This window comes from Trachemys scripta, chromosome 3, assembly GCF_013100865.1.
Source record: "Trachemys scripta elegans isolate TJP31775 chromosome 3, CAS_Tse_1.0, whole genome shotgun sequence".
In the NCBI taxonomy this organism is placed as follows: Eukaryota; Metazoa; Chordata; order Testudines; family Emydidae; genus Trachemys; species Trachemys scripta.
Genome location: NC_048300.1, coordinates 78,460,349 through 78,487,087, shown reverse-complemented (window position 1 = coordinate 78,487,087; position 26,739 = coordinate 78,460,349). Strand labels below are relative to the sequence as shown.

Below are 26,739 nucleotides of genomic sequence, written 5' to 3'. Positions count from 1 at the left end.
CTTTTGAAAAAAAAAAAAAAAAAAAAAAAGACCCCACATTTTGTTAATGTTGCTGTTGATGGCTAAGTGATCTCATTCCAAGGCAGAAATGTAGCAGCCTGCCTCAGTCAACTCCCCCAGGAGCATAAAACGTGTAAAAGTTTTAAGGCTCCTACCTTGCCAGAGTGATGTAAAGCCCTATAAATGGGAATCAGCTAGGAAAATCTATGTGCTTTTTCACTTTTTTCCTGTGCCAAAGTGGCACAATGGGGTTAGATTACAGCTCAGGATTTATTTTACTTCCCCATTAAAAAACAAAACAAAACGACTTAGAGGGAAAATAAAACATTTACCAAGCAGTCAATAAAACGTAAGGACAATCAGAACCAAGCAATTCCGAAAGTACCCAGCCAGGTACAATGATTAGCAAAACTGTATGACTTTCATGTGTGAAAGTCTGAGCAATTTAAAATGACATTCTACTTTTTTTTTTTTTTTTTTTTGGGCTGTTTAGTGTTCTGTAATGTAATTTAAATGAAAATCCAGGATTATAACTGGAATGCAGGGTATTAGTTACCAAGTGTTTGTAACTTAACTTTCATATTTTTAAGAAATGCTGAATAGTTAGTGAATTTTTTCTGTATTGTAGTTTAAATAACTTACCAAAACAATTGAAAATGTGATTATATTGTATTATTTTGACAAAATTTTCAAAATTTTTTAGATTTTTTGGCGCAGAATCCCCCCTGAAGTAGTTTCTGAAGCACTGTAAAGTATCTTTTCTTAAAGGCATAGGCCAGATATTCAGCATAAACTGGCAGATTTACAACAAGTCAGGATCTCACCTATATTATGTGTTAGACCACTTCAAATCCATTTTACCACAGTTTGGTTTGTTGTTGCTGTCCCTTTGAACACGTCCTTTAAAACACTGTCACAAATATTACATTTTGTAGATTAAAATACAAATAACTCCTTTATTGTTTAGACTTGTTTCGCAAACATCCGAGAATGAAGCTTAGTCTGTCCATTGTAAGTGTACTGTACTACGGAACAGTCGATTCTGGCCCTACTTAGTTCTTTATCTGTTCATGACTCTGAGAAAGTACTGGTTTTGTTTTCCTATTTCAATTTTCTCAATAACTCCTTTTCCCTCCTAAGGAAAATATCTCATCCAACTCCTTCTGAAAAAACATCTGAAGTAGTGATTGGTGGTAGTACTGAAATTTTTAGTCTCCATTTTTCTGTTACAGCTGGATCTATGAAAGCTATTAGGATAGTGGCACACTCATATTTTTGGTGGGAAAGTAAGCAAGTTTAGACTGAAGTTTTCTGGTATAACACACACAATAGCCAGACTACTGAAGTTTCTCATTTTAAATCATAATGGTTTACAGTCAATTATCATGGAAAGTTTTTGTTCAGAAAACTATTTGAGGCTTGCTGTAGGAGGATAATTCTTTGAGAATGTACCATGTTGGTTTTTCTTTAGATTTTCAATGTAATCCAAGATTTAGAAAATGGACACTGGGCTGCCTTTTCAAACATTCCATCCCATTCTCTGGAACAAGTAGACTATACCATTTTCCAACATTAATCCACTCAAGATGGCCAACAAAGTGAGCTTTTGGCTTAAATTCAAGGTAACTGCAAAAGAAAACAGAACAAAATGCTCAGTATGTTCAATAATTGTATTACTGTGGGAGAGATTTAAACAGTTTGGTCAAAACCTGTCTGAAGTCAATGGAAAGTTTGTGTGAGACTTTATATCAATATGTATATTTAAGCAGGTCACACAGAAAAGATTCTATGCACACCTGGGAAAAAAATGCCTCCTTAAAAGCTAACATACAATTTTCAACTTCAGTAAAAATGATGACAATCAAACTAAATATATGTTACATAAATCATGAATTCTATTTTCCTTCTATGTCTGAGTGACCCACATTGAGTTGCCTCAATTTGTAACTGATTTGCACCTACAGAGATAATTATTGTGAGATAAATTTAAGTTTTCCACACACATTTTCTGCTTCATTCACTTTTGATGAAAGGTCTGGTGTTAAAATTTTAGGCTAAAAAACCAACCAACCACCCCTATTTCAACAATACTTCAGATATGAAACAGATTGTTTTTTTAAATCACTGAAAATGTAAGTAGAACAATGTGTAGTGGTAACTTACGTAATAGCAACAGTATCTCTTAGGGTACATCTATACTTACCTCCGGGTCCAGCGGTAAGCAATCGATCTTCTGGGATCGATTTATCGCGTCTTGTCTAGACGCGATAAATTGATCCCGGAAGTGCTCGCTGTCGACGCCGGTACTCCTGCTCCGCGAGAGGAGTACGTGGAGTCGACGGGGGAGCCTGCCTGCCGCGTGTGGACCCGCGGTAAGTTCGAACTAAGATACTTCAACTTCAGCTACGTTATTCGCGTAGCTGAAGTTGAGTATCTTAGTTCGAAGTGGGGGGTTAGTGTGGACCAGGCCCTTCATTTAACAGATATTATACTAATAAAACAGAAGCAGAAAAGTACCTCTAATCGCTTGAGAGTTTGATGTCAGGACAAAGACTTTTATGAGTTTGAGGCACAAAGGCGTATAGTCGTGTTCCCAAATAACAGCTGGAATCAGCAGAAGTTTTCCATAGCTAGACAACAGCAGGGCTTTCAGAAGAAAGATGAAGTCTGACTTTGTTTTCAGGCTCTCAGGTCTTGCTAGCCAAAGGGCAGTAAAGATGCCAACCAAAAATGCAGTTTGTTCTGAGTGGAAAATGGGAGGAAAAACAGCATGACACACCAAATCGAAACCTTTCTTGATTAATCTTAGTGAAACGACAAGTGCCAAATACAATTGAGCTTCTGACTATTTAAAGAAAATTTTATAATCAGTTATGAACAAAACAGCCTCTCATTGTCTCCACACCCACCATATATCTTTATTAACCTAGCCAAGCATGACTCATTCTACCAATAACCCAAATCAGTCCAATCTCCATCAAAAGGATTCAGTCACTTCCATCTATATGACTGCACACATCACAGGAAAATTAATGTGCAAACTTTCCTCTATTTCTACTTTTCCTTCCTAAATACAGTCTGTCTTTTCAGCTAGTCTTTACCCAGTTAGCCAATGTCAACATTACGTATATTCCCTGAAAGGTTAGCAACAAAGAATCTTTTGGCTCAGGGAAGAACACAAAAGCTCAAAGTGTTACTGAATTACTAGGCCTTCCTTACACTAGTAGCATTTGGATTAATTCACCATCAGTGCTGCTCCAGCAATGGTAGCACTGGAGGAAGTGCTAGCAAAGACTGAGCTCAGAGGCACTTTTACCACCCTTTAATAAAAACCTGCTCAGAGCAAGGTTAGATACAGCAATATAAACACCAATCCTCATCTACAGTAGCACTTTTGCTGAGGATGTACACAGGTGATGAATTACAGTTAGTAACTTCAGTCTAGGGGTGTAGCTATGCTACCAAAAACTAAGGATTCTCTCAACTCTGAAGTTTATGGTTCTATTAGATGTGTCTGAATTAGACAGCAGTACCACAAGGATTTAAATATACTTAAAAAAAAAAAAAAAAGTTAAATTTTTATTTTTTCCCCTTCTGTTGTTTCAAATGCACTTTTAGAAGCTTGGAAACAACATCTCTTCCCTACTTACCAGGTTTGTCATTGTTCATTCTGGCAAATGTTTTTAAAAAATTATTTGTTTAAGGTTCAGAAGTCAACATGTTTTTTCCTGGTTACTGTTTATTTTCAAAAGCATCATCGTCAATATCACTTCGACTCTAGGAATAAGCTTTGCAGTGAATCAATATGTAAGGAATTTATGTTTCCAGTTGCTAATTGCCTCTACAGTAAAAGAATTAAAATAACATTTGGCCAGTCAGGAGACGTGGTTTTAGTTCTCTTTTCTTTCTCAATGGCAGGTAAAACAAACTAGCTATAGAGAATCCATACAACATTTCCCAAAGTTTCCTAACATTTTTAGAATAGGACAAACGAGAATCTTCAACTACTAATAGGATGCATTAAACAGGCTATATTTAGAAGCAGTATATTTTGGACTGATCTGGCTTCCACATGTGGAAAGGCAACTGGCATTAAAATGTTATGGTGGGCAACCTAAAGTAAGACACAAAGCATGTGGCAGAACATGTTCGTTAACTGATATTTGAATCAATTAAATCTTACATAAAATGCAGCATGCTGCTAATATCCTAGAATAAGGCATAGCTGTCCATTACCCCTTATAAACAACACCGTGTAAATGGATGCCTATTCAGACCTAGTATTCTGAAATACTGTCATCGTCTGGCACTGATATTTAATGCTGATCACCCCAGACTGCACTGCAATCAGGTGATTGCCATGTACAGTGGCATTAAAGGAAGGCAGGAAACAGAATATGAATATATGAAGTAATTTATGTTGTGCTATTTTTCCCTGAAGGACCACAGAAATGTTTTCGACTGTCTATATATAAATCTAATCTATCAGAGAGATCACTCAGCCACCTCTGGGGTGGAATATGACATGCATTCTGTACTAGCAAATTCTTCAATGTATTCATCTTTAAGATTTAATATAAAAGATCATTTGATAATGATATGAAATAATCATAGTTCTCACCTAAAGAAGCAATTCCAAACATTCTATAAAAATCCCATTCTTTGGCATATCTGATTAAGTCATCAGGGTCTGTGTTTTGGCTTGAATCCTGTAGCTGCAGCCACCTGAGATAAGCTTCACAAAGCAAACAAAATATGCAAAGCTTCCCGTGAATCTGATATGAAAGAATGTTGAAAGCATCAGTATTAAGTATTTTTAATTCAAGGTAATCTCTTAGCATCTCTAGGCACACAAGTGAGGTAGCTTTATTACTTTTGCTCAGGAATAGAAACAAATGACCGTTGTTCAGTTCTACTTGATTAGCACACTTTTTAATAACAATTAGCTGCTTTAACACATTAGCCCAATCAGAGAGTTTGGGCTTGACAAGTCATATGAGCAGCTTAGGGCAGAAGAAAAAATTGTAGTATGTGAGTGTGTTTGGATGTGGAGGGGAAGAAAAGGGGCTCAATGCAAGCATAATTCAGTGTCTCAAACAGAGCTTAAAGTATCACCAGAAAAATGTGACTGTAAAAAAAATGGCACAGGGTGTGTGTGTCCAAAATAAATGTGTATACATATCTAATGTGCCTGGTTTATAAATAAAGTGATCTTCCATCACTAGCAATAGGAAAACTCAATCAGGGATGTGACTATCAGCCTAGTTCAGGGATAATCTATGTTTTGTCAAGTTCCAAATCTCTTGGTCAAAGCATAGTCAAGATCCAGACCTCCATCCAATTCCCCTCCCCTAACCAGCCCGAGATCCCCAATTGCCTGCCAGCTCCCTGCCCACAGTTAGGTGATCTTATTTCCCTAAACTGAAAACAGGATGCACGGGGCTGGCCTGAGCCACCTGGCATTGCTGCTCAGCACCCCAAAAAACATTTCTCCGTGCCCCCAGTTGAGCAAAGTAGCAGAAATGGAGTGGAAGGGAGGGAGAGAAATGGGTATGGGCTGGGATCTGGGCAACCAAGCAGGGTGTGAATGTGTACTTTTTGAGCTTGGAGCCAGGAGGTGAAGCTATTGGACTATGATCCTACTAGTGGTGTGAAGCTCCTTTGGGGATTGGGTAACAGAGGGGCAGGAAGGAGGCTCTGGGTCATGAAAGGGACCAAGGAGACTCCAGATAGTAGCCCTGGGGAGATAGGGGGAGGCCGGGATGTGGCAGAAGCGGGTAACGAGGTGGACTGGGGAGGGAAAGAAGCCAGTTGGGGCAGGGGTTAGAAAGGGCTCCAGGGACTGGCACCGAAGGACAGGGGGTAGGGAAGACATGAGGCCAGGGTGAGGGGCTCCGGGAACTGCTCAGGGGCAGGGGGCATGAGACCGGGGTGAGTGGGCTCCAGTGACTTCTGAGGGCTGCGGGGCACAAGGTCTGGGTGGGCTCCAGGGAGGGAGTACATGAGGCCAGCGGGTGGGCTCCAGAGACTGCTTGGGGGCAGGGAGCACAAGGCCTGTGTGGGGCGGTGGGCACAGTGGTGGAGCATTGGGCTCTGGGGACCGCTGGGAGCACAAAGCATAGCTCTGCATGGCTCCAGCCCCAGCTCCAGCCCACGTGCAGAGGCGACACTTAGCTGTGGCTAGCAGGGGAGAGACAGGGGGAACAGATGAAAGGTTCGTGGGGGTCACATCCCCCCCAATTTCTCAGGATGCCCAGAAACAAGGAAAGCACCCCTATGGCTGCAGCACAGGGAAGGAGGAAGCAGCAGGGCAGCTGGCTGAGCTCCTCCTCCTCCCTACATTGGGCTGATTTGCCTTTCCTGCTGCTGGAATCCCATGCATTGCCTCTGCTTCCACATCTCCCCCCGTCCCCACTCACCTTGGTGGATGGTCTGCAAAGCAGGCAGCAGCGCTGGGATTCCAGCAGCAGGAAAGGCAAAGCAGCCCCATGGGGGGCAGGGAGAAGAGCTCAGTCGGACACCCTGCTACCTCCCCATGCTGCATGGACCATTTGCTGAGCAGTATCGGAATTTGGGGCCTTAGAAGTCTGTTTCCCATTCAGAGCCGAAATCAGTGAGCTAAGAGTCAGATATTTTCTTAGTGTGGTTAGTTTATTTACAAGATATATGTGAATCCTGCTTTCTTGGGCAGAGGTATTCACAGACAAATCCCTCTTAGGCCTAGTCTGCACACAAAGCTGTGCCAGAGTAACTAAAGGTGTGATAAACTGGTGCAACTTTTGTGTGTATTCTCTTATATCAGTTTAAAACTGGTTATATAATTTTACAGGTGCAAGCAAAACTGCTACAAGTCAGGTTTAAGCCATATAAGAGTCCACACAAGAGGTCTATAAAATCATGACTGGTGTAGAGGAAGTAGATACAGAATTGTTGTTTACTACTTTTCATAACAGAAGAACTAGGGGTCACCAAATGAAAATTAATAGGCAGCAGGTTTAAAACAAAAGTATTTCTTCACACAATGCACAGTCAACCTGTGGAACTCTGTGCCAGAGGATGTTGTGAAGGCCAAGACCATAACAGGATTAAAAAAAGAACTAGATAAATTCATGAAGGATAGGTCCATCAATGGCTATTAGCCAGGATGGGCTGGAATGGTATCTCTAGCTTCTGTTTGCCAGAAGTTGGGAGTGAGCGCCATGGGATGGATCACTTGATGATTACCTGTTCTGTTCATTCCCTCTGGGGCACCTGGCATGGGCCACTGTTGGCAGACAGGATACTGGACTGAATGGACCTTTGGTCTGACCCAGTAGGGCCATTCTTATGTTAACTAAACCAATTTCAGTTACATTGGTGCAATTTCTGAATATAGATAAGCCCTTTCAGAAGCCTCAAGTAAGACGTCTCTATCCTGTCTCCAGAAGCAGGTATTTTGCCCCCTCAAGTCTTATTGCTTAAACTCTATGCTCCTTTTCACCCTTCAGCTCCTGCACGTCTCACCTGGGAAATCACTAGTCCACAATTGCTCACCAAGATCACATGGCCTAGAAAGATGACCCTGAGTGACTAACTTTCCTTTTGTGCAGCTGCTCTGCAGCACAAAGGGCTTGTCTACATGGTGTGATAATGCGCACTAGAAAGATATGAATTCTGAAGTGCACCAAAGTGTTGTGCATTAACTGGCTTATGTAAACCCTGCTGGTGTGCATTAAGAGTTTTAGCGGGAACTTTTTGTGTGCACCAGCAGGGTTTACATTGGCCAGTTAGCGTGCAACACTTGAGTGCACTTTAGAATTCACACCCCTCCTGTATGCGTTGTTGCACTGTGTAGACATGCACATAGGAACTTCAGAATTTCAACTGAGACACATGGAAGTGCTTTAACCCACACAATACTCTCAACAGCTCTCTGGATCCTGTCATTGCATGGCAGCTTTAGCTCTTTCTACGGCATTTCACAGTGGGTACTTATGCATCAGCGATTCCTAACATGCAACCATCATCATCTTTTGCCATAATAATTTTTCTAACTGGTTTTACTACAGTAGAGGAAGCCTGTAAAAGGGTAATACTAGTCTTTTCTAGTATACTAATATGTTAGTATTGTACCTTATATTACTGCTGAATTTAAAGAGACGCATTTCTAGTGGTGATTGTAATAAGCAATTTGCAGCAGAAGCAGACCTCTTCCAATGGCTCTGGTCAGAAAATGACTACTGAAATATGGCCTCTTCTTGTTCAACAGCTCTGCTCCTTGTGTGTATTCCAAATCACGTGTGCTCACTCTTCTGACAAAAATAAGTTTTTAACTCTTGTAAGCAATATCTTTAATATGACAGCTGTGTTTGCTAACTCTACCTAGATGGTAGCTCTCCCAGCAGCAGCTACAGAGTTTGGTATTCCACATGCTTTGTTTATAGCATTTGACCCTTAATTTGGGCAGAGAACAAAATAGTAGTTAAACTTCTTAGGACTTGTGGAGGGGCAGGAGAAAGAAAAAACTCTTAGGACAGCTACTAAAGCTTGTTTTCACTGTGATTCTTATTCACTTGTCATCAGAGTCTCATACATCTTGTACAAAGCCAAAGGGAGAAAAAACGCAACAACTTACATTTATCTGTGTATTGAAAAGAATATGCCTGTAAGCCTGTGTTTTGCATAAGATGGCATTAATCAAGATGATAACAGGATCATACTCAATGTACTTGTCCACCGGTTTCTGGCAGGATTTCTGAAATTAACAAAGTAACAAGAAGTAAGAACAAGCATGAGTTTATTGAAAAACCTGCTGTTCTTATTTGTTTACAGCAACACTATAGAGGCATCAAAGTATTTCTTTAAGTTATGTCAGGATTTCTGTGGTGAAGCCCCTATTTGCAATGGATTTTAATTCAGGCAAAAAAGTTCATTTTTTTATCCTGGCATTCAAGCTTTCAATTGGTTTTCCCACCCCAACAAAATAAAAGATATCAGCTATTTTTATATGTTCTAAAATTAAGTTCTGATTTATATAGAACAATAAATTACACCTGGGTATGCTACATGGTATTTTGTGACATCTCAGGCCTTGTCTACACTACGAGAGTAGTTCGATTTTACTTAAATCGAATTTTTGGAATCGATATTGCAAAGTCGAACGTGTGTGTCCACACTAAGGACAGTAATTCGACTTTGTGAGTCCACACTAACGGGGAAAGCGTCGACATTGGAAGCGGTGCACTGAGGGCAGCTATCCCACAGTTCCTGGAGTCCCCGCCGCCCATTGGAATTCTGGGTGGAGCCGCAAATGCCTTCTGGGTAAAAAAAAAAGGGGCCAGGGTGCTTTTGGGTAACTGTCGTCATCCGTCCATCACTCCCGCCCTCCCTCCCTCCCTGAAAGCGCCGGCGGGAAATCATTTCGCGCACTTTTCCAGTCATTGACAGCGCGGACACCACAGCACTGTGAGCATGGAGCCCGCTGCAACCATCGCTGCAGTTGTGGCCGCTCTCAACGCCTCGCAGCTTATCATACAGGTTGCCCTGAGGCAGATGCAGAAAAGTCAGGCGAGGAGGCTACGTCAACGCGGTGATGACCTGAAGTCTGAGAGTAGCACAGACCTCTCAGAAAGCAGGGGACCCAGCGCCGAGGACATCACGGTGGCAATGGGTCATGTTGATGCTGTGAAACGGCGATTCTGGGCACGGGAAACAAGCACTGAGTGGTGGGACCGCATAGTGCTGCAGGTCTGGGATGAATCACAGTGGCTGCGAAACTTCCGCATGCGGAAGGGAACTTTCCTTGAACTTTGTGAGTTGCTGTCCCCTGCCCTGAAGCGCAATGACACCCGGATGCGACCAGCCCTGACTGTCCAGAAGCGAGTGGCCATAGCCCTCTGGAAGCTTGCAACGCCTGACAGCTACCGGTCAGTCGCGAGCCAGTTTGGGGTGGGCAAATCTACCGTGGGGGTTGTTGTGATGCAAGTAGCCAAGGCAATCGTTGATGTACTGCTGCCAAAGGTAGTGACCCTGGGAAACTTGGAGGCGATCATAGATGGCTTCGCAGCGATGGGATTCCCAAACTGCGGTGGGGCCATAGATGGAACTCACATCCCTATCCAGGCACCGGACCACCAGGCCAGCCAGTACATTAACAGAAAGGGCTACTTTTCCATGGTGCTGCAAGCACTGGTGGACCACAGGGGACGTTTTACCAACATCAATGTCGGATGGCCGGGCAAGGTTCATGACGCTCGTGTTTTCAGGAACGCTGGTCTGTTTAGACGGCTGCAGCAAGGTATTTACTTCCCGGACCACAAAATAACTGTTGGGGATGTGGAGATGCCTATAGTCATCCTCGGGGACCCAGCCTACCCGCTAATGCCCTGGCTCATGAAGCCCTATACAGGTGCCCTGGACACTGAAAAAGAACTCTTCAACTACCGGCTGAGCAAGTGCAGAATGGTGGTGGAGTGTGCTTTTGGACGTCTCAAGGGGAGATGGAGAAGCTTGCTGACTCGCTGTGATCTCAGCGAAACCAATATCCCCATTGTTATAGCAGCTTGCTGTGTGCTCCACAATCTCTGTGAGAGCAAGGGGGAGACCTTTATGGCGGGGTGGGAGGTTGAGGAAAATAGCCTGGCTGCTGATTACTCACAGCCAGACAGCCGGGCGATTAGAAGAGACCAGCGGGAAGCGCTGTGCATCCGGGAGGCTTTGAAAGCAAAGTTCCTGAGTGAGCAGGGTAACCTGTGACTTTCTAATTTTGTGTACAGAGAAGCCTTCACCCCACTTCCAACACACGTTTCAAAATAAAAATAGTTCTACTTTGTTAAAGCACACCGTTTTCTTTAATACTGTTTTCGCGGGAATTTTTTAAAACTGGGACGCAGACTGTGGTGCGGAGCGGGTGTAGTGTAGTCGCGCGAATGCAGCTTCTAAACTCAAGGACTGACAGGCTCCGCTGCGGTGGGATGGTTCTTTCAACGGAGCCTGTCACCCCTCCTGATACGGACTGTGTGTATGGGGGGTCTATGTGAGTTTGTGGCAGGGGTGGGACGGTTACAGATCCCCTGCTGTGTGGCTCTGTGATCCTGCCTAAGGACCGCCGCTTAAGATCTCTAACTGCCCTCCCCTGACACAAAGTCACAGAGCAACCCACCCCCCACCACATAACATGAAAAGAACCTCCCAGACTAACCAGGGTAAGTAGTCACTGCATCACTGCACTATGTATGTGCCCTGCTGCTGTGCCTGCCCCCTACTATGTACCCTGCCAAAGGTGACTGTCCTGTCCAATTACCAACCCCCTTTCCCCCCCCTCCTCCAAAAGAACATGATGGAAACAGTAGTTAACAGAAACATATTTTTTATTATCAACTACACATGGGACTGGGAAGTGAAACTTGGACGGGGGCTTGTGTCAGGCGGGAAGGAAAGAACTTGTCAAACTTTGGGGAATGAGAGCCTTCTGCTGCTCGAGCTCTCTGCAGGGGTGGAGTGAGAGTTAGCAGGGACTCTGCCGCCTCTCCTTCTGTGCACTTTGGGTGAGGGGAGTATGGGACTTGGTGGCGGGGGAGGGCGGTTAGAGATGGACTGCAGCGGGGCTCTGTCCTCCTGCCTCCGTTCCTGCAGAACATCCACAAGGCGCCGGAGCGTGTCCGTTTGCTCCCTCAGTAGTCCAAGCAGGGTTTGAGTCGCCTGCTAGTCTTCCTGACGCCACCTCTCCTCCCGATCCATGTTGGCTTGGTGCATTCGGGTCAAGTTCTCCCGCCACTGGGTCTGCTGTGCTGCCTGGGCTCTGGAGCAGGCTATAAGCTCTGAGAACATGTCCTCCTGTGTCCTCTTCTTCTTATGCCTAATCCTCCCTAGCCTCTGGGAGTGTGATGACAGGCTAGGTTGTGAGACAGTCGCAGATGGGGCTGTGGGAATGGGAAAAAGGGAGTGAATTCCTCAGAAAGATAAATGTAGTTGTGAACAAAGAACATAGTCTTTCTCTGTGAACAGGACCATGCACAGCACCTATCACATGCGCACTCAGCACAAGGTCGAATTCTCGGCCTTCGCATTCAGTGTCTGGGGTTTTGCAGAGCACATTTGAGAACCGTGTCAGGACAACGGAATTGCTCTTGCACGCAGACATGGTAAGCCGTAGATTCGTGGCAGCTTAAAACTTTAATATTAGCAATGGCCTCATTTCACATTGAAATCAATGTCGGTCCCTGCTGCCAGCAATCCGGCAAGCAGGAAGTCTGCTCCTGTCCCACACCCTCGCGGCTGTCCCCGGGAACGATCCCTTTCGGCTGACCCTCTCCCGCCTCCACCGCGTGGCTGCAAACCAGCGGTTACAGTTCTGTAAAGGAACGGTAAAGCAGTCCCAACACTAACATTCCCCTACCTCATTCAAAGCAGGTCATCATGAGCGACATCACCCTCATGAGGATCTCTGAGAGCGACAGACAGAGAATGCTCCGGGAAAGCCTTCAAAGACCAGGGCCGTATGCCGCCATGCTGTGCCAGCAATGATTCCGGAGTACTTGCTAGTCTCGTGGCGCGGCAACGTGTCCTACTACGGAGGACCCAATAAGGCCGCTCTCCCCAAGAACCTAATGCAGCGGATTTCAAATTACCTGCAGGAGAGCTTCCTTGAGATGTCCCAGGAGGATTTCTGCTCCATCCCCGGACATATAGACCGCATCTTACTGTAGCTGCAGTAGCAGGGACTAAACAGTAGAGCGGCTTGGGCAGGACAATCATGCAAAACCGGACATTGCTAGATTTTTTTCAAATAGTTGCACTGCCCATGACTGAACCGTTAAGTTAATCAAACTAATCATGAGAAACCCATTTTTTAAATTGTTAATAATCATGTTCTGTTACAAATAAATGTTTAGATGTTTACAACACTTACTGGATGATCCTTCACCAGATTCTGTGTCTGGGGTAACGGCTGGGGAGGGTTGGTAGGGGATCTCTGTAAGGGTGATGAAGAGATCCTGGCTGTCGGGGAAATCAGCGTTGTGAGCGCTGTCGACTGCCTCGTCCTCCTCATCTCCTTCCTCATCTTCCCCGTCCGCTAACATGTCCGAGGATCCGGCCGTGGACACTATCCCATCCTCAGAGTCCACAGTCAGTGGTGGGGTAGTGGTGGCGGCCGCACCGAGGATGGAATGCAGTGCCTCGTAGAAACGGGATGTCTGGGGATGGGATCCGGAGCGTCCGTTTGCCTCTTTGGTCTTCTGGTAGCCTTGCCTCAGCTCCTTGATTTTCACGCGGCACTGCGTTACATCCCGGCTGTATCCTCTCTCTGCCATGTCTTTAGAGATCTTCTCATAGATCTTTGCATTCCGTCTTTTGGATCGCAGCTCGGAAAGCACGGACTCATCGCCCCACACAGCGATGAGATCCAAGACTTCCCGATCAGTCCATGCTGGGGCCCTCTTTCTATTCTGAGATTGCACTGCCATCAGTGCTGGAGAGCTCTGCATCGTTGCCAGTGCTGCTGAGCTCGCCACGATGTCCAGACAGGAAATGAGATTCAAACTGGCCAGACAGGAAAAGGAATTCAAATTCAAATTTTCCCGGGGCTTTTCCTGTGTGGCAGTTCAGAACATCCGAGCTCTTACTGCTGTCCAGAGCGTCAACAGAGTGGTGCACTGTGGGATAGCTCCTGGAGCTATTAGCGTCGATTTCCATCCACACCTAGCCTAATTCGACATGGCCATGTCGAATTTAGCGCTACTCCCCTCGTCGGGGAGGAGTACAGAAGTCGAATTAAAGAGACCTCTATGTCGAACTAAATACCTTCGCGGTGTGGACGGGTGCAGGGTTAATTCGATGTAACGGCGCTAACTTCGACATAAACGCCTAGTGTAGACCAGGCCTCAGTCAGACACAACTGAGTGCCTTTAAACATCTAAGGAATTCACCAGCAGCCTGCTAAGGCTTGTTATTTGAGCATGGCTGATTTATATTTTCATTTTTAAAAAAACCTAACCTTATATTGCAATAATTTCTGTAACGTAAAGAAAGATAGTTCAGAGTAGAAAGCTAAGAGACAATGTTGGGGGAAAAGAACCCTTTTCCTTGCTGTGCAGCCCTTTCACAATACAGTAAATGCTGTGTTATCTGGCCCTGTACCAACCAGAAAGCTCTATAAACCAGCATTTCTAATCTTCATAGAAAGTCTGGTTTATCGTCCAGTTGGCGTGGGACCAGTAGGCTCCCCGAAGCGGCGACATGTCCATGCTTCTCCTAGGCGGAGGAACGGCCACGAGGGGTTCGGAGTGTGTGGGGGGAGGAGGGATGCGGGGCTAGGGTGCGGGGCATGGGCTCTGTGAGGAGTTTGGGTGCAGGGCAAGGAATTGGGGCATGGGAGGGGGTGCAGGATGCTGTATCCCAGGGGCGCTCACCTCAGGCGGCTCCCTGCAAGCGGCAGCCAGTCCCTGCAGCCCCTAGGCAGAGGCGTGGCAGGCAACTCTGCACGCTGCCTCCACCTCTGCCCCGCCCTGAGCGCTGGCTCCGCAGCTCCCATTGGCCGGGAACCTCCATTTTTGATCCTGTTATTGTTGGAGAGTTTAAGAATCCAAAAACAGTTAATGAAATTTACCAAAAATTTGACATCATCAGTAGTGAAGCCACCATCAGGAGCATTGAGTCACAAGGCTTTGTGATAGAGCAGGAGCGGGCAAACTTTTTGGCCTGAGGGCCGCATCGGGTTTCAGAAATTGTATGGAGGGCTGGTTATGGAGGGCTCTGCCTCCCCAAACAGGCAGGCATGGCCTGACCCCTACTCCCTATTCCCCCCCACACTCCCTGTCCCCTGACCGCCCCCGGAACCCCCACCCCTGACTGCCCCCTGCCGCCCCAACCAATCCCTCCTCTCATTCCTGACTGCCCCCCTGGAACTCCTGCCCCATCCATCCACCCACCCCTTCTCCCTAACTGCCCCCGGAACCCCTGCCCAACTGCCCCCTGCTGCCCCATCCAGCCCCCACTCCTTCCTGACTGCCCCCTGGGATCCCTGCACCCATTCAACTCCCCCGTTCCCCGCCCTCTGACCGCCCGACCCCTATCCACACCCCCACCCCTGACCACCACCCCAAACTCTCCTGCCCTCTATCCAACACCATCTCATAGACTCATAGACTTTAAGGTCAGAAGGGACCACTATGATCATCTGGTCTGACCCCCTGCATGCCGCAGGCCACAAAACCCTTCCCTGGACTCTGCCGTTGAAGTCCCCAATCCTGTGTTTTAGTGACCTCAATCGGCAGAGACCCTCCTGCTAGAGATCCCTGCCCCATGCTGCGGAGGAAGGCGAAAAACCTCCAGAGGCTCAGCCAATCTACCCTGGAGGAAAATTCCTTCCCGACCCCAAATACGGCGATCAGTAAGACCCCGAGCATGTAGGCAAGAGTCTCTAGCCTGACCCCTGTTGGCCATTATACTATTTACGTACCATTGCTTGGTTTTCCTTGGCTACTATGTTTTACCATTAAACCATTCCCTCCATAAACTTATCTAACTTAATCTTAAAACCAGACAGGTCCGTCGCCCCCACCGTTTCCCTCGGAAGGCCGTTCCAATATTTCACCCCTCTGACGGTCAGAAACCTTCGTCTAATTTCAAGCCTGAACTTCCCCACGGCCCTGCTCCCTGCCTCCTTACCGCGCTGGCTGGAGCATCAGTGGCTGGTGGCGCTACAGGCTGCAGCTCTGCAGCTATGCTGCCTGGCCACCGAGAGCATTGCACCAGCGGTGCGGCGCGCTGAGGCTGCAGGGGAGGGGGAACAGCAGGGGAGGGGCCGGGGGGGGCTGGATGTTGCCCACCTCTGTGCTAGAGGTATGGTGTCCCCCCCAAACCAGTATAGTTTGGCCAGGTTCTAAGGGAACCACATTTTGGATCAGAGAAGAAAATGTTACATAGGATTATGTAGCAGGACAGAGTTAGAGGTACTGGATTCAAAAATTGACTTAATTAACCAGCAGTTTGATAGGCTTGAAATTAAAGTCAGAGAGATGGAAGAAAGGATACAATTAATTGACGAATGTAACGACCATTTAATAGTGTGTGAAATCTACCATGGAACAGATTACAGCTCTAATTAAAGGCAATGTCTCACTTCATTTTTTTTCCCCTAAAGAAGAATCATGAAAGAACATTCTGAAAAGGCAGTAATTTACACAGGCTTCAGGCTGGTGTAGCACAAGAAACTTTTAAGGAACTGTTTGGGGTTGTGTTCACAGAAATTCTGAACAGTCAGAAGCAAAACGAACTCACCTTTGAGCACAAGGGAATAGCGTAGGTGCTTGATGGAGACAGATGCAAGGTGCCCCCATGTTCACATTAAAAGCACAAAACTTTAAAGCATGGATGCATAAGTGCAACTCTAGGAGACACTTCCCTATTTGGAGCCAACAAAGAAGAAAAGGATGACAGAGCCAAAGTAAGGGAACATGCAGAAAGACTACACTGAAGGTCAACTAAGCAAATGCCTGTGTCAAGGATACAGGCAGCATACTATTAGTGAATGATTTGCATGCAGTTTAGAAATACCAGACCATCCCACTCTACCCAGACTATGAACAAAAATCCCTACAGGGATTCCTGTGAGGAGGCTGCTGTGAACACGCACATATAAATAGCAATTTTGATGACAACTGTGGGTTTTCTACTTTGCAGCTTCTGGAAACCATATACACACAAAACATATGAAACAGACAATGTAGCATCATGAATAGGAGTTCTAGTCTGTCACCACCAACACATGCTATACATAGAACACAACAGAAAGAGGATTAGTAGGAATGAAAGCTTGTCACATCACAAATGGCTGGGCGTTTTGACAAATTAAATAGTCTGCAATAACTGCTGAAGTATGTAAATTGATAATCCTTCTTCAGCCATCTTGCAGAGATAAGATGCATTGAGAAAAAGGTAATTGCATATTATTATTAAATTAGACCATTTAAGTCTTAGATTGTATTGAAGTTAAATCCTCTGTCTTTATTCTGCCAGTGGCCTGATTTGCATGAACTCCCTCAGACTAATAGTAGGGAAACACTTCTACTACCACATAATTCTGCTGAATTATATATATATACATATATATATATATGTATATATAAGAATGATAACACGTATTTTATTTTCAGTGTTGCTTTTGGACTCCTGACAGCTTCTTTGCCCCAGCTCCACCACATGAATACTTAGCCCTCATCCCTGCTTTTTCTCTCTCCTCCTTGCTGCTAAAAAAAAAAAAAAGGGGGCTTTTCAATTAAATTTTAACTGCATAAACGCTAACTGCAGATCGTGTGCATATTGCTCAATTAATCCAGCTGTTTTATTGTAAAGTTTGAGGGAGAGACTGGTTGAATTACATAAAAGTGCCTTGAATTGCTTATGGGGTGTCACCTAGGATTATGAATTTTACCTCACTGAAGCCTTCCTTTTAAATGCTAGATGTTTCCCTACCTTCTCTTTCCTTCCTTCTATCAATGAGGTTTGTTTACAAAAACTGAAATTTTCTCTCAATTTTTGGGCATTGTCAAACCTTGATAACTTCCCTTCACTTTCTTTGCAGCGTGTCTCCAGGATGGGACGCTGGATCACCCTTTAACTATGGCCACCCAAGATAAAGGAAATCATATATCCTCTATCTTCCCAGGGGCACTGAGGCATGGAGAAGACTTCTACTGAAAAATGGCAATTGATAACCAATATGTAGAATTTGGTGAATTTATGTATGGATGTCCACATGGCCATCTAGTAGATCTCATTAGTGGAGACATGACTTTTGTCCTCAGACTGTGCTCTTACCGCGTGAACTATGATGCTTGACAGAAGGAATACTATTTCTTGAATTTACTTTGTGACTCAATGTTATGACAGTTGTGAGGACTACCTATCTGAACAACAATAGAATAGTGGGTCTCATCCAAGAAGGCTCCCAACTTCAAAAGCTCATTTGATTAGAGATAATAATTACACTGCTCTACCGCCAAAATGCTTCTGAAATAAATGTAGTCAAACTTTACTAATTCTGGGTCACTGAGAACGAAAATGATGCTTAAAATTGTTGATTGGCTCTAGTTTTCAAGATATGCTATTGGGCAGGATATACGACCCTTGACTTGGGAATGGCGGAGGATAAGTGAGTTATAAAGGGAAGGGATCTCAATTTAAACCAGAAATGACTAAAATACATCTTTTATTTCATGGATTCTATGAATAAATCTATGACTGGGTTTGGACAGTACTTGCTTTTTAGGCAAAACAATGAATGATGCAATCTGAAGCTGGTATTGCATCATACATGATCTGAATTGCATCATGTTATTCCTAGAAGTCATGGATGATGCAATCATAATGAAGCTTACAACACTCTGCTGAACAAATTGCCCTATATCAGCTCTAGAAATCATACAGTGGCGTGCTCTCTTATTTGTCAGTGTTTGATTTTGCAAAGTGACATTTCTGTTTAGCCAAAGTGAGCAGAGATGCCTCGTATTTGTGTGAACAGTGCAGATAACTTCTGCTATGTTTGTGGTGAAGTGACTTTTGCATCACAATAGCGCAGTATAACCACTATGGTTAAGAAAGCCTATCACCTTTATTTTGGCTGAAAAATTGGAGATCAGGACAAGAGGTGGGTCCCACACATATGCTGCAACATTTGTGAAACAAATCTTTGCCAGTGGTTGAACAGGAAAAGGAAAGCTATGCCTGTATCCCGATCTGTGTTTGTTTCAGCTTTTTCTCTGCACACAGCCCTGATCAGAATTTTCCAGGAAGAGATAGGCATGAATTTCCTTCTTCCTTAACCAATATTAATACTACCATGATCCTGAAAGAGACCCTGGAACCACTCATCACACTGTAATGATCGGAGTTGAAGAAAAAAATACCATTCATATGCAAAGTGGAGAATTGTCCATCAAATGATAAAATGGGAATGTGAAGATAAATATCTAAAGAAATTCCTTAATGAAGCTTCTTATGGAGCCTTGGGCTATTTATTCCTGATAACCTGAGGCTAGAAATAGTATAGGGAACAGCTCTTGAGGGGACGTAGGTTATATTATTCTGAAGTTGATGATGTAGGTTTCATTAATGTACTGACATTTCCCTGGGTGCTGGAGCTGCATGGACATCACTAATAAGGCAAAACTGTTCCTGTGATTCTTGCACAGCCCTACAGAGTACCTCCTTCTGAGAATATCTAGTGACCTCATTTTGAGTAAAGGTAATAGGTACCCCTTCCCTCCACCCCCCAATATGAAAGAAAATCTGGCACTATGTCGGGGGTCAAAGTCCAGACAGGGCTGCTTGAGAGTTATGCAGATTACTCGAAGGCACTTCACCTCACATCAGCACCCGAGACTTGTTCCAGCTACCATTTGCAAAGTGGTATTCTCTCTTGTACTTCAGGGATTGCTTCAACTTGCAATGTGACCTGCATTCCATTCTATAGTGTTGGTAGGAACCAAGATTTTCCAATGACTTTGTAAATAGCCTCAGCTTTCTAACGATCTCCCTAAGAGAACGGTGGGAACTGATATGCCTGGGCACTGGACCTCAATGATCAAGGCCCCATATATTTGCAAAAACCAGTGTTTCTCTACTCCCCCCCCCCCCCCCCCCGGGAGAGGATATTGGTCTATTTAACTTTTAGGTTGAAAGGGAGTATACTTGCAATACTGACCACCCATTGTAGCATTGGTTGTGAAATCAGGTGGAGGGAGTCAAAAGACATTTCATACTTTATTTTTGTTATTGGTCTGCTGCAGCTAGTTTTCATGCCCAGGGGAGAGAAAGGAAGAGATGTCTTCCTGGACTTGGCTGTCTCTAAAAGACCAGTATAGCAAGACCACCATTTTTTCCAGGTAAAAAAAAAATCTCCCCCACACAATAAACACTGGATACCCTTGACCATCAGGGAAGATAGCCACATTTACCTTTGGTGGTGACACCAGGTTGAATTTGGATTGATATCCATTGAAGAACCTTGTGTCCTTATAAAATAGAGGTCATAAGGAGTAGAAAGAAGGAAGCCAAGAAGTCCCTTAGAGCCTGTTTGTTCTTTTGTATGTGGGTTGGGAGAGGAGGCAGAGGCGGTACACTATGGCAACCTGTAGCAGCAACTGGGAACAATAATCTGGACATTAAGGTGTGGTGAACCCCCCAGTGGCAGAAGCATGATAGTTCAGAATAAACGAAGAATATCATATACAATTAAAATCACATGGGGAATTTTAAGTAGACAAACTGTAAATGGGACTTGACACTAGCATTAACACCCCCAACTTGTGCAAAAAGCAACTTTGATTTTTTAATAACCACAAGTGGCCCAGACTTCTATTTTGCATCTAATCTGGACCATGCCCCTCCAGAATCACAGAACCCCTTAATACCAGTTTGTTAAATACTGAACCAGAGGAAAGAGTGCCACTTACTGGACATCAACAAGGCTCCTGAGTTTTCTCTGGAAGTTACCTCCTCCAAATACTCACCATGACTGATCCACATTAGTTTATGAGATGTGATAAATCTGATGTGCTATGGCTTGAGGTGTAAATATTGCACTTGTTTTACGGCATAGTATTTGAAGTGCCTTTGATTTCCATATTTGCACTGTTGTAGTTGTGCAGGTCCCAAGATATTAGAGAGACAAGGTAGGTGAGAATATTTTTTATTGAACAACTTCTGTTGGTGGAAGAGACAAGCTTTCAACGTCTGTTAGTGTAAGCTCAAAATCTTGTCTCTTTCACTAATGGAAATTGGTCCAAGAAAAGATATTACCTCGCCCATCTTGTTTCTCTTGATTTCCCTTTAACAGATTTAAAATTTTTATTAAACCTCATATTAAGAAGTTATAATACTCTTTCTTAATGTGTGTATCTGTTCGTCTGGGTATAGTACTTAGATTATCCACAACTACAAAGTTTGTTTTTAAAAGTCATAAGATACATATAGTGCATAATTAGCAATAACCCAAATTTAGGTGAATAAATTTAACAATACAGTTTAGATATTAGCATCCAAGTATTCAGGTACATCACTCATGAAAAGTTATACAATTAGTTGTGGAAAGCAAATATAGCAATGAGTGAGGATTGTCCCTCAGTAATTGAGAATTTAGGGTAGGTTGTCCATTTAGACGATACTTTCCCAACTGTGCTTATCATCAGCACTGCAGCTCATCCCTCCTGGTATTGCCGATGCCCCTCGAGCACCTGATGGCGTCCGCCACCATGAGTTGCCGCTACCATTAAACAGTTCCAGAATAGTGTTTATATTCCTACTGTACACTAGAATGATACACCATTGCAAAGATCTTTTAATTTGCATCTTATCAATGATTTACATAGTTTGTAGCATAGATCCATTACTAACATGATACATTACACTAAAACCAGGGGGGGGGGGGGTAGGAGGGAAGGGAAAAGTCAATCTTTCATTGCAATGTGCATTTAAGACCTGCAGAAATCTCCATTATAATGCCTTGTCTTTGCCCTGAGAGATCTACTGAACTGTGCACATTTCTAATGAGTCTGCAGAGATTTTGAGCATGCTTGCAGCTGTTTGATCATTAATTGATTGCTCTAGTGGGAGAGGAAGAGGATGAGAATGTCAACTTTCTCCATCATAATAAATAATTTATCTCTGCCTCGTATTCAGCCTCTTCTGGGTCAAGGAAGACACTCTCTCTGTTCTATCTCAACTTATGCTAACCACTACTTTTTAAAAACCAAAATTAATCAAAGACCTTCACAAACCAGGTGTTTACTGTATATGCTGTTTACTATTAATATCAGAAATGTTCAAGCATAAAACTGAAGTGACAGAACACTTAAAGTTATTGTACATTTTGTCCAAATTCCCTGCTCAACTATTTCGTGTTGTGTGCCCATCATCTGGAGTTTAGTTACAAATTTAGGGCTTGGCAGGTGGCAAGATATTGCATTATTTCTTCTCAAGCTAAGAGCCCAAATATCATGCAAAAAATATATGAAGTATACACTGGATAATAACAATGACATTCCAAATGATACAAGGGTAATTTTTTAGCATAAACATTTTTCTACGAATTGTGCCACAAGCAAATTTTTCTGATTTGCAAGGAATAAACAAGTTCAGGGGTTGTACTGGGACATAACATGAACATGAATGGAAACCAACGGGTAATTGAGGCACACTTCCAGGTACTTTCATTTCAATACCAAAAATCAAAATCAAAGTCTTTCATACAATTCTGTAAGTGACCCTATTTTTCACCCACTACTAGAAATAAACAAGCCATTGGCAACAAAAACACAGGTAAGTACTACCAAAAATTGAAAGCTATAAATAAGGAAAGGTCTAAAACAGAAAGGAGATTTCAACCTTAACTATGAAGTCAGTAAGAACATTTGGGAGAGGAAAACAGAAGTAAGCCTTTTCAAGCAGAATCGAAACGCACTGGACAAAGTGAAGTGTTTTGGAGGCAAATTGTCAAGAAAAAAGATTAAATATCCATAATAAAAAAGGAAATGCTCCTCAAATAGGTACTGCTTGGTATGTACAGCCTCTAATGGAGGCATTAAAGACTGGGATATGAAGGAGTAATTATAATAGTTCTCAGATGCACATAAAAGTGACCACCATTCTAACCCTGGTGTTGAGGCAGGCTGCCTCCCAATCTCATTCAAGGCATTACAGAGTAACCTTCAGGTTTGGGTTTTGAAACACATGAAACCCAGAAGTGAGGGATGGGCCCTCTTCGCAAGATAGTACTGACTTTAGTATGAGACTGTGAGGTCTGGTGGCATGAGAATACCCTGAACTAGGCACAGCTAGCCAGCAATTAGGATACAATCTACCAGAACCTGCTCATTGAAAATATTTGTTACTAAGACTGACTGACCACCAAATTGAAGGAAAGAGGAAATATCCATTCCAAACATATGGCCTGACTAGTGGCGGTGGGAGGGGGAAGGAGGGAGGTTTGCAGGAGGATGAGTAAGTAGACAGAAAACAAAACAAAATTTAGACTGAAGGGATTTGGTGAGTTCAGTGTTTTCCCCAGGAATTGAAATGGGGGTAATGGTGGTCTAATTTACGAGGGGGGTGTCAGGGCCAATGAGGGGTGAGACTGAGGGTTAAGGTGGGCTGTATAGCACCATATTAAAAACTGAAAAAATGTTTCATGACCATTTTATTAGATTTAACTCATGTTTTTAAAATCATCACACAAATTAAAGTTGGCTACTCAAGTCTTCTATGAAGCACTATATCTACATCCTTCTTGGTTTCTTGTTATAATTTTGCACAACTTGGTTAATGAACTTCTTGAATGCAATAAGTTCATCTTTGGTGGCTTCTCGTGTGTCCGGTACTTCCATTCCTTCAATTGATATGCTCATTAGTTCATTCACATGATCAGGCAGAAAGCGACTTCTTTCAGAACACAAAATTCTATTCAATAAGAACGCTCAACTGTAGCTGTTGTGACTGGGAGTACAAGAGGTTAATTCCTATTTCTTTCATCCCAAGAAACAGCATAAAGATCGGGTTAAGCCACTAGTGATGATAAAAAAAAGTTGAAATCAAATCTTCATTCATTGTATGATATTCCACTCTACGTTCAAATTCTCTTTTCTGTCCTGAGTACATGGCAGCCCCATTGCTGGTAGTGTCTCACTCCACTCAACTGTTGGTGTTTTATAGGACACGTTGTAGATTTTTAAGAATAAAGTCTGTGTACTTTTTCAGTTGTCTTAAACACTTTTTGTCCTCTTCACTTAAGGATTCAATATAAATGCCTTCATTAATCAACTTCTGAAGTCTTTGCTTCTCCCAGTACTTTTTCAATGGATAGCTCACTGATTGATCCAAATGTAGCTTCTATTGCTGGACAAAGATCTACTACTGTTGTAGAAGATGCCTGATGGCATTGTTTAATGATCCAAGTGGTTTCAACAGTAGACTTACAAGAAAGAGAATGGCAATAGTCTTCTCTGAACATAGTAGCAAAAGTAATCCATGAGCCTCACTACTTAGATCCATCCCATCTTGGTAGATACTTTTCAAAGCCAGAAATAACGTCTGGAGTAATTTTAAGACAACACCCAAAGATCGCTCATGAAAAAGCCAGAGGGTTTTCCCAGGTTGGACTAATTTGAACTTCAGTCCCAGTGTATCTTCTATATTTTCCAAGATATTCGGTCTTGTTGGACTCTTGCTGAAAAATAATATAATGAAGACATTAAATGTATAGCTTTTTAAATGTATTTTGAAAAGTCTGCAGCTCGTACTAGCACTAGTTGGAGTAGATGGCCTCTGCAGTATGTATAGGAGAGATTAGATTTGCACTTTTATCTGAGCAAAGCTTATACTGAACCACATCTTCCAGAGAAATTTGCAGCTCCACCAAATGCACAAGCGGCCATCTGTTTGGGGTCCACTTGACAAGAATAACTCTTCTAAGCTGTGGGTTGTCACAGATGCAGCCGATGTGTCTTCTATAACTTGAAGATCTAGAAATGCATCAACTGGCCTATCACTGACATCAAGATAATGTACACAATGACTTAATAACTTGATGCCCATTTGCACTGGTGCATTCATCAGCCATATATGCAATTTTTTTGAATGTGGTGAGAAAGTTCTTCACTTTTTCACCACATGTTTCTAGCCAGTCAATTGAGTTTCTTGCAGAAAGATAGTTAGCATTTGCTGGTCTTGTTCGGAACCAGTGTTCAACTTCAGGATGAACAAGTGACAATGCACTTAACATTGGCCTCCAGTTTGTAGTGTGCGGTATAGCTTACTTAAATAGAAAGTTTGATGCCACAGCCATGTTTGTTCGCATGAACTGTCTTGTGTCTCCAGCATTCTTAACAGCCTCATTAACACTCACCAGTGTTGTCCTTGGTCGGCGGAGACTCAGAGGTGTTTTCACATGAGTTCACCTCCCAGGTGGGGGGCAAGAAGGCACCTTGCTCGTTCCCCCAGCTGCTCACTGTTTGCTCTGGCCACTGTTGTTCGTTGTGCCACCGTTCATGCCATTGTTCTGCTGCCAATGGCCCTGTGCCATCACCTTCTGCTCCCACCTGCCACTGTGGCCTCTGGGAGTTGCTCTCTTGAGGTTCCACCCAGCTCTATGATTTCAGCTGAGCTCTCAGTGGGGGAACCTCACTGCTAGTGCAGACTGGGCCATCTCTTCCACAGAAACACTGTCCCACAGCAGGTCTAAGCACTTAGACCTGATTACTATAGCTGAAATCACTGATAGTCACTTAACAAAACAAAAGACTATCTATGGAGCCTAATCAGCTGTGTCTTTAAAAACAGTGGCGGGGGCAAGTCAAATAGTACTTGTGACTCAGGCAGACCATCAAGCAAAACACCTGTCCCCACCCCCTCTTGATAGCCTGTGCTAATTGAGGGTAAGTTCATTTCATTACCCCCTCTTCTCTCCCTCCCTCCACATTCAAGTGATTTGTAACCCAACCCCAGCCAAAATCTAATCACTCCGGCAACACAGCTCTGTTTGCTGGATACCTAGGTAGATTAGGTGTGAATGTAAATACAGTCTGGTCCTGAAGCCTTTCCCCCCCCGGCTCATCACTAGCTGTCAGGGAAAACTCATTTAGACTTTGCTTACAAATCATCATTTGAAATTTTCAATTAGCAATAATCGTGCCTCGGATTAACCTCATTGGCTACCATACTGCCTCTGCGCAAAGCTAATATTAGGTTGGCCAACATCACCAAAATGAATGCACTTACATTGTCATAAAAAACAACAGCTGTATAAGGGAGCTAGTCTATGTTCATACTTTTCAAATCTATTATACTTTTTCAGATATGTGCATTTTATCATACACTTTATATGCTTTAAAAGTGTGTATTAATGTTTCAATTTCAATTAAAGTTTCCAAACAATCACTAAATTGGCAACACTGCATGTAACTAGTTCACAAAATTGGGGGGGGGGGGCAAGAGAGGGTGTTGGGAAATCCCTGGGTGGGTTTGTGGGAATGAGAGATTAAAGAGATGCGGGACCAAAAATAATCACACCGCACAACGTCCTGGAGCAACCTGTAGGATTGAGCCGTTGCGGGGGGAGGGAACGGGACAGACCCCAGGTTTTTGATTCCCGGTCTCGGGTTAGCCAGCCCGGGGTAATCCCTGCCGCAGCGCCGCTCGCACGGGGGCTGCCACCCGGGGAGCTGCACCCGGGACGGCTTGAAGGTTGCTCGGGCTGCGGACACGACGTAAGTGCGCGTGTGTATGTACAATGCCGAAAGCAAAGGGGCCGGTGTGACTAAAACACCCGCCCACAGGAGCGCTCAGGAGACCGGGCACCTGCCCCCAAACCAGGACGGACAGGGCCTGAGCTCGGGGACCCCACCCGCTTCAGACACCCTCACTCCAGAGCCCCCACCCCACGGCCCGGCCCACTCACGCAGATGGCGATGCGCAGCACCCCGCGCTGATAGTCCCTGTAAAGCTCAGGAGCTTCCCGGTTGCACTCGACACACCTGTAGCCGCCGGGCTCCCCCATCCTTGGCGAGTGGCCGTTACCAGAGGAACCCCCCCTCCCGGCCGCTTTAAATTGCCTCGCTTCCCGGTTCAGGGCAATGAGGAGGCGAGACGCCGCGCGGTGCATCATGGGAGTTGTAGTTTCCAGACTATGCTCGTTCAGGGGATGCAACGGCCGGAAACTACAAGTCCCATGAGGGAGCGAGGCCGCAGCTTCCCCCGACCTGTCGC

At 44.2% G+C, this 26,739-nt stretch overlaps 1 protein-coding gene and 1 pseudogene across 1 annotated transcript; both read right to left on the bottom strand.

Moving 5' to 3' along the window:
• Positions 1-942: 942 nt before the first annotated feature.
• On the bottom strand, positions 943-26,633 carry ARV1 (ARV1 homolog, fatty acid homeostasis modulator). The gene is made up of 5 exons (XM_034765149.1): positions 26,432-26,633; positions 8,615-8,734; positions 4,622-4,775; positions 2,518-2,742; positions 943-1,626 (listed from the first exon to the last, which is right to left on the bottom strand). Exons 1-5 carry the CDS (start codon positions 26,528-26,530, stop codon positions 1,520-1,522), a joined length of 705 nt encoding a protein of 234 aa, XP_034621040.1. The 5' UTR covers positions 26,531-26,633; the 3' UTR covers positions 943-1,519.
• LOC117875672 lies at positions 25,586-25,711 on the bottom strand (annotated as a pseudogene).
• Positions 26,634-26,739: the final 106 nt, after the last annotated feature.